At 40.1% G+C, this 9,204-nt stretch overlaps 1 protein-coding gene across 1 annotated transcript in view; it reads right to left on the bottom strand.

Annotated features, from left to right (window-relative positions):
• Window positions 1–5,870: 5,870 nt before the first annotated feature.
• Window positions 5,871–9,204, bottom strand: part of LOC109921420 (striatin-interacting protein 2-like) — a 36,855-nt gene continuing 33,521 nt past the window's right edge. The window contains exon 21 of the mRNA XM_020521457.2: window positions 5,871–9,037. Within this exon, the coding sequence (XP_020377046.1) occupies window positions 8,781–9,037 (257 nt within the window). The 3' untranslated portion in view covers window positions 5,871–8,780. The remainder of the gene's footprint in view (window positions 9,038–9,204) is intronic.

Raw genomic sequence — 9,204 nt, 5'->3', positions numbered from 1 at the left:
TGGAAACTGAGAGTAAGCTTTGTTGAACGCACTGCTGTTGACACCTTTCATCACTTTATTTAAAGATTATTCCTTCAATAGGAAACCACTTCAAAATTAATACTCAATGGACAAGTACTTCACCCCAATTCAATTTTGAAGCCATTTGGATAGCTTTGCCTCTTTTGTACCAGAAACATTCAAAAGAAAACTTAGTATTAAAGAATGAAAGAGGCAATAATCTAATTTGTAAACTCTCTTGACATTTAAACCAAGCTGGTTTGTAATCCTGTATTCATCATGGCCTTTTTAATTAATTCCCAAAAAGCACAGGAGGGTGTTTGGTTGCCCTTGCCTAAACAAAGCAGATGGTTGGTAAGTATTTTTAGTCTTTATAGTAAAACGAAAGTATTTAGTTTGTGTTTAGCTCTCTAACCATTTTTTTTCTGAAAAATGATTTGTTAAGTGTTTTGTACCAGTATTAATGACAATAAAGTGTAAAGAGCAGGGATACCAAAGTGATTTAATCAGAACATTGAACAAAATATGATAGAAATGGCAGGTTGAGTGATGTGCTGCTGCTGTAATGTGAGAGCGCTGCTGGACACCAAGCTAATCCAGCATGGACACATCTGCAATAAGTGTTGTATACAAGCAGCTTCAGATCTGAGTTGAGGAACTAGAGCCTGAGCTACAGATATTGCACCACATTTGAGGGGGTGGGAATGGTACGCCTGGAGAATTTGTAATTGGGCACTTTATTCCAGATGTCAGTCGTACCCCTCAGATTAGATCATCCAAATTTGGCCTGTGATCAGAGACAGCAACATGTGACTGCAGGTCAGGTGGGTTTATGGACCTAAGGGGTAGATTTTGTTTTTTTTTAATTCAAGGATGTGGCATTGCTGACTGGGCCAACACTTATTGTCCATGCCTGGTTGCCCTTGAGAATGTGGGTGGCGAGCTGCCTTTTTGAATCACTGCAGTCCATGTTTCTATATAGACCCATAATGCCATTAGGGAGGGAGTTCCAAGATTTTGGCTCAGAGATTCTGAAGAAACGGTGATTATAATTCCAAGTTAGAATTGTAAGTGGCTTGAGGGGAACTTGCACATAGTGATGTTCCCACGTACCTGCTGCCCTTGTCCTTCCAGATGTTAATGCTGCCCAAAGGAGCCGTGAAAATTTCCGTCATGCATTTTGTAGACTATAGACTGCTGCTACTGAAAGTCAGTGGTGGTGGAAATGGTTACAGACATAGTACTGATGAAGCAAGCTGCTTTGTCCTGGATAGTGTCAGGCTTTTTAAATGTTTATTAGGCTGCACTCATCCAGGCAAACGTGGAGTAGTCCATCACATTCCTAATTTGTGCCTTGTAAATGGTGGACAGGCTTTGGGGAGTCAGGAGGCGAGTTATTCATTGCAAAACATGTAGCCTCTGAACTGTTACGATAGCCACAGTATTTACATAGCTAGTCGAGTTCAGTTTCAGGTCAATAGTAACTGCAGAATGTTATAGTGGGGGATTAAGCAATGGCATTACCATTAAATATCAAGGGACAAAGGTTAGACTCTCTCTTTTGTTGGAGATGGTAATTACCTGACTCTTGTGTGGCACTAATGTTATTTCCCACTTGTCAGTGCAAGTCTAGACACTGTCTACACTTTTGAGGAGCTTTGACCCCTGCAGTAGTTTAAAAGTTACAAGGTTCTCGCAAGCCCCAGCGTAGATAAGCAAACTGACCACATCATTGTGCTACAGAGCCATTCAAATGGGGGCAACAATAGGCATGTAGTAGTAGCGGTCAGGGACAGTATAATTAGAGGGATAGAGACCGTTCTCTACAGGTGTGAACGTGACTCTGGAGGACTCTGTTGCCTGCCCAGTAAGAGGGTTAAGGACATCTCCTCGGGGCCATAGAGGAACTTGGAGGGGGAAGGAGTGGAATCTAGTAGAAGTTGTCCATGTTGGTACCAACGACAATGTTAGGGCTAGAAAGGAGGCTTTGCAGAAAGATTTTGGACAGTTAGGAGCTAAACTAAAAAGCATAATCTTCAAAAGGTTTCTTCGGATTACTACCTGGGTGGGGTAGGGGGGAGGGAAGAAGAGGGAGTATTTGAGAGACGGTCAGTGTAGGTTTACAAAGCAAAAGATATACGATGATACCCAGAGAGTGCAAAAATATTTTAAAAAGCAAAAAGGTCAATAGGGGAAAAAAGGTAGCAAAAGAAAGGCAAAATTAATGGGTCTTTACTTAAATGTATGTAGTATTCAGAACAAAATTAAATTAACAGCACAAAGAGGTTAATGAGTATGATCTTATAGGCATTATGTAAATACTGTTACAAGGAGATCAAAACTGAGAACTAAATAGTCAGGGGCATGTGACTTTTCAAAAGGACAGGCAGGAAAGGAAGGGCAGAGGGGAAGCTTTGCTAGAAATGGGTTGGAATAAGTACAACAGCTAGACATTTTCATGGTTTGGAAGATGTAGAATCCACAGGGGTGGACGTAAGAAATAACGTGGGGAAGACAACATCATTGGGTGTAGTTAGTAGGTACTAGCTGTTCTGTAGGACAGAAAATAAATCAGAAGATAAATAGGGCATGTAAAACAGGCAGGACATTAACAATGAGAATTGGGAACATTTTAAAAGCCAATAAAAAAAACAAAGAAAATGAAGAGGGGAAAAAAAAAGCTATGAAGGTAAACTAGGAAGCAATATAAAAACAGAGAGAAGACCTTTGCTTATATTAAAGAGGGAGAGTGACGGCCAAAATGAACATAAGCCAGTTAGAGAATGGGTCTGGGGAAATAATAAGAAGCTGGGAAATGGTGGAGGATTTAAATATTTATTTTGGATACCAAAAGCATTTCAAAATGGGAAATAAATACAACAGCTATCACTGGAGGAAAAACATCAGGCAAACTGATATGACTATTGACTCCCTCGGAACCTAATGAGATGGATCGTAAGATACTAAAGGAAGTATAGAGATAATGTTAATCTTCAGATGATCCTTACATTCTGGAGAAGACCCAGAAGATTAGAGAAGTGCCAATGTCACACCCATATTGAAAAAAGGAAGGAGAAAGGCACATTTTTACCATGCTGACAGAGGAGTGGATGTTACCATACACTCCCAGCCTAGCCAATGCGTAAATAATTTTTTTAAAAAAAACACAAAAAAAGGTAACGTTAGGCTTGTTAGCTTAACATCTGTCATTGGGAAAACTTGACAGTGTATTATAAAGGATGTTATAGTTGAGCATCTAGAAACACATGATGTAATGAAGCAGAGTCAGCATGGCTTCATGAAGGCCAAAAGGCAGATGTAATATATATACATCCCCAAAAATGTTTGATAAAGGTACTGCAAATATGGTTACTTTATAAGAAAGGAACCCGTTGTGTTGCGGGTAGTATATCTGCATGAATGGAGGATTGGTTTTCTAATAGAAGACAGAGTTGGGATAAAGGGGGCAACCTGCAACCAATGGAGTGCCACAGGGATCAGTTAAAGGTCTGCAATTATTTACAATTTATATTAATGACATGGATGACACAAATGAATACACAGTGGCACAGTTTGCAGATGACATGAAAATAGGTGGGAAGGCAAGTGGTGAGGATGACCTACAGTAGACGGAGGGATACAGGCAGGATAAGTGATTGGGCAAAAGCTTGATAGATGGAATATAATGTGGGAAAAACGTGAGATTATGCACTTTGGCAGGAAAAACAGATGAAAAGGAGAAAAACTGCAGAAATCTGCAAAACAGAGATTTGAGCTCCTTGTGCCTGAATCACAAGAAGCAAACACAAAAGTTCAGTAGGTAATAGTCCAGGCAAATGGAACATTGACATTTATATCAAAGAGAATGTAATATAAAAAGTAGGATGATTTTGCTCAAACTATTCAATGCACTAATCAGACCACAACTGTTTTGATCCCTTGATTGAAGGAAAGGTACTGGCAATCAATGTCTCAATTGAACAAGGGAAATGAGCTGTACAAAACTGTGTAATACAAAAATAAAACTTAGATATAGTGGTTTTAGGGATAAACATTGACCAAGATGTTGAAACGCTTGATGGAAAAGATTGAAACCCATCCTTGGGCTGAAGGGAGAAAATCACCGATTAAGGTTGCAATGTAGAAATGTGGAGATGGATAAATATGTTGATCATTTTCTTTCTCACTTTTAGTAATAAAGTGCTTACACTGACCTTCATTCTTACAGTACCTGTTTGGTTAGGATAAGTCAAGCTAACAAGAACATGTGACACTATGAAATCTTTGTCTTACAGAATAATTCTAACAAACCAAATAATGCTTTGTTTGTTCTCATTCATCAATAAACAAATGCAGTGAATTATCAACAATGTCATCACACATGACTGTCTCCAATAATCTGCTCAATGGTTCAGCTAGAAACACTTGACTTCAGACTTCCATCAAGCCCTTGATTGAGCAATGGTCACAATTGTTGATAGTCTCACTGTTCCTGACTGCCCTCAATATTAAGACAGTAACTAAGAAGTTTCCAGCAAAACTGGAAGTCAGCACGGACAAGGGAAAACCCTCTGATGGCTGTAGTCTTACCTCTCAAAGATATAGTTCTTGGAAGCCCTTCTCACAGTCCCTGAGTGTCAATGCAAGGCAGAAATCAATAGGTAAGGACATCTGGGGAGAGGGAGCTAAGGCAGGTGACATGTAGGAGAGGTGCAGCTGACCTATGATGTCATTGAATGATGGAACAGACATGAAATTAATGGTTGACTGCTTGTCTCCTATAGAAATGGAAAATTCTGGGGTGACTTCCATTGATGGAGAAGATTTTACAAAATTTCTTGAAATAAAAAATTTATGGTAGTGTGAATAGGGATAATTTTTCTTTGGTTATGAAACAATTGACAATTTAAAATAGTCACTAAAGAAGTGAAGCAAGAGAATCCAGAAAGGAATGGAACTCAATGTGGAAAGATTATGTGACTAAAGGGGAAATTGAATATAAATTTAAAGCAGAATAAGAACAGTGGGATGCAAACAGTTTTGTATTGTTTTATGACAAATACAATGGACTGAATAAATTCCTTCCATAAAGTAAATTTTAATAAGCTTGTGTGCTATTTGTGTTGACAGGCCTAGAGATCTTTCAATCCCAAAATGAGTGCAATTCTTAAATTTTGTTGTTTCATGCATAAAACCAGAAGAACAGATTTTAAACAAATCAAGATTTTTTTTGTCACCTCACCACATCCCAGATGTGGCAATTTGCATTTTCATTTTCCATCTCATTGATCTTCAGTTGTTTACACCACTGAATGACTCAATAAATGTCTCCACAATCTATACACTTACCACCTCCCAGCCAACCAGTTGACCTGTTTTAATGGCTCCAGAATAGCTGGTTGGAAGGTAGATCCTTCACCTCATGTCTGCTGTGACATCATGAATAGGAATAGTGCATTGTGGGAAGCATGACATCACAGGATGAGTTGCAGCATTGGTTAAGAAAAAGAGAGCAAAGAATCTTTTGATAAGTGCTCTTTACGATTATCAAAGGATTTGATGTGGAAATGTTGCCTGCATGTCAACCCTTTGTAGGGTAAGTCCTAAATGAGAGTGCAATGAGAATGTTGAACTCTCCAACACAGGGTGCAATTGAATATAGTACAGCTACATTTAAAGGGGTAGTTAGATTAACGGTTCTGGGAGAAAGGAATCAAAAGGTGACAGAGCAGCATAGCCACCTGCATGGACCAGTGGGAATAATGGTCTGTTAGCACTGTGCCAAAACAGTCTAGTTCAACGAAGTATTATTTGTTTCATAATATTAAAGACTGAGTGTTTTAGATTGTGTAGCGCTTTTACATACAGCATGTTGTAAAATCATTTATTCAAAAGGTATCTTCTCCTCTCCAATACATTGCTAATGCTTAACTCCACAATTTACACATGGTGGTATGAAAATTAATCAAAGATAAAACTTCGCAATTCTCTGGTTAGGCCCCAGCTTGAGAACGTTGTCCATTTCAGAGTGTCACATAATAAGAAGGATGTCAAAGCGAGGATGCAGAAGATTAACTGGGAGCAGAGATACAAGAAATCATTTATGTGCAGAAAGTTAAGACATTGGAATTGTTTTCCTTGGAGAAGATTGAAAAGTGGAGATTTAACAAAGGTATTCAACATCAAGGGTTTTGACAGAGTAAAGAAACTGCTCTCACTGAGTTTGGAAGGGATTAAGGCTTTGTGCTGTGTGCAATTGTGTATGGGAATGGTCAGTATCTAGATATGACAGATTTAAGATAAACGTCAGATAGGTCAGTGTTAGGAAGTATTTTTCTAAGTGGCAGGATATGATGATCTGGATCTTAATGCAGACAGGTTAGTGGAAGCAAGGGAATTGAATAATTGTTAGGATGACAGACTTATAAAGCAATGGTGGTGGGTGGGGGGGGGGGGGGGGGGGGAAGAGAGCAGGATTAATTTGATAGTTCATTCAAAAACTGAAAACAGACAAAATGGGCCAAACCATCTCCTTCAGCACTGTATGGTTCTATAATATTCATCAATCTTTGGGCAGATTTGGAGACTTTTTTCCAGCAAAAAGATGGAAGTGATAGCTGAATGAACCAGTCGATCAATTCTGTCCAGTAACTGGGAATGATTTTATGCCCAAGTTATATTATGTAACTATACTCCATTCACGGCTTTTTGCTGGAGAGATAGTACTGTTTCATTTACCAGGAGATGTGCAAAATTGAAGAGGCTTGAACAAAGTGGATGGGAAGGGCCCATTTACCTCAGTAGAGAGGTTAGGGACTAGCCAGGGATTGGAGGAGGTGCGGGGAGGTAACAGATTTAAAATGACTGAGAGAATGATCAGGGAGTACAGGTAGTTCTGCTATAATGTGTGTTTTGTTAATGAAAATTGGCTGTAATGCGATTGATGAATAGTGGACACTGTTTGGATAATGCAAGCTTTCTGCTGCACAGGTATAGCGATTTTCCTATAACGCAATTTTCTATGGCAATTTTACACAAGAACACAACTATCACGTTATAGGAGAGCTACCTGTAATAAAAACAAAGTACTGGATAAAGTTTGTTTCTCTCTGTCCACAGATGCTGCTTAGATCTACATAGTCAATGTTTTGAGTCCAATATGACTCTTCACTCTTTCCGTTTCTCTCTCTATAGATACAATCAGACCTGAGTTTCTCTTGTACTCAGGATTTTATTTAAGGTCCCCAGCATTTGTAATGTTTTGCTGTTATTTGAAGATTAGAGGCAAGATAAGGAAACTTTTTTCACCTAGACGACAGTAGGAGTCTGGAACTCATGATCTCAGAGCGTAGTAGAGTCAGAAATCCTTAACTCATTTAAAGTGTCTCAACATGCACCTCAAGTGCCATTTACTGCAGGGCTATGCACCAAAAGCTGGAAAGTCAAATTAGGCTGTTGGACTCATTTTTTGGCTGTTGCTGATACAACGGCCGTAAATGTTCCATGATTCCATGCTGCAGTTTCAATTATGAATTTTGTTTCTCCTAGTTTGTACAGACTCGAAGTAGATTCTGTGGACTGTTTGCTGTTTAAAAGGATTTATTGCCATGAAATAAAAAATTGACCATGTGTCGCTGTCTGCCTCAAGCTAACCAGTTGTTGCAACAGTGTCAGCCTTGGCTCAGGGGTACCACCCTTGCATCTAAGCTGGAAGGCTGTGGGTTCAAGTCCCCTTCCAGGGACTTCAACACAATCTAGGCTGACAGAGTGCAGCACTGAGGCAGAGCTGCAATGCTTTGGATGGGACATTGATCTGAAGCCCCAAAGGCCATTCCAGGTGGTTAGTTGGTACACTGCTTCAGCTAAGCTGCAAAAGCCACAATTCTGCTATGGCCTGGACACAAACAATATTGTGTTAACAAGTTATGGGCCAGACTGCTTATGTATTTAAATAAATCAGGGATATTCAAAAAAAAACTTACTCATTCATAGGAGGGACCATTAGTACAGCCCATCTAAGTTTCCCAGACATCATCTAAAAGTACATCATGAACTTTACTGTCTGTCACACTTCCATTATCTCCTCTGACTCATCATGGCCAGCACTGCTGGGTGGCACAGTTTTAATGAGCAGCAGCAGCAGATCCCATAGAAGACAGGAACACAAAGCTCTGCAGTAAAACCATCCAAAGGCTCCGATCCACAGAGCTTTACAGCACAACTACCGTTCAATGCATTGTGTTAGCTTCACAGTGCACTTTGATTGTAAATCACCTTGAAATAAACATCATTAATATAATTGGTTGGGGATGGGGGATGTGGGTGGGAAGGTGGTGCAACATTGTTCTTACCCCCCCATATTAAGGTGATTCAGTGAATGTGAACCCAGTTCCTCCCCTATAATTCAGTATACATTGCTCTAATCAAGCCTTCAACAGTAAAACACACATCAAGATCCATTCAGGGCTCGATCGGTCAGTCAAGTGGGTTGAATAGGGAGTCAGAGGGCACCCTTATCTCCTGGTCCAGTTGGACATAAGAGATCAATTCCAGACCAAGATATGGGCATATAACACTCAGTCACCACAGGCTCTTGGGTGGCAATAAACAGGCTCTGAGGGGGTCATTGGGGAATAACTAAAGCTGTAAAATCATTCCCTCCATGAAATGACGTTAAAAACCAAACACCAATCGACTGCTGAGATGGGATTTTCATTGAAAGAAGTCTTTTGAAGACAGGCCATCATAGATGCATCTCCTCGGGAGATGAGCTGTTCTCATTAAGCCAGAGGCTGTAGAAGATCCTCCCAGCGGATGGGATGGGCAAAAACTTCCCTCTCCAACCAGAGTTCATAGCTGTAGCGGAAATCCTCTGGCAGCGAGACATGATGGCCCAGGACACTTTGAAGGCAGTTGTCCACTGGAGCAAATTCCAGGTCATTGTGGTTCAAACCATAGCGCCGGTTGTTGAACATCTCGATATTGACTCTCAGTGCACACTCCTCTGCCTGGAAGTCCCAGGGTCGAGCATCAATATCTGTAGGAAGACAGTTACTGATGTCACAACTTATTGGGCTTGGAAGTTACTTGAGATCCTAGAATTATGTGGATGATGTCAGAACTGAGCACACAATTATTCAGAAAAGAGTGAACAACTTTCTAAATGGACAATGCTGCACTGTCAGAGGTGCCACTAAACTGAGG

Source organism: Rhincodon typus, chromosome 22 (genome assembly GCF_021869965.1).
Source record: "Rhincodon typus isolate 14 chromosome 22, sRhiTyp1.1, whole genome shotgun sequence".
NCBI lineage: Eukaryota > Metazoa > Chordata > Chondrichthyes > Orectolobiformes > Rhincodontidae > Rhincodon > Rhincodon typus.
The sequence above is the reverse complement of the archived record's forward strand: the minus strand, read 5'-3'. Positions and strand labels throughout refer to the sequence as shown.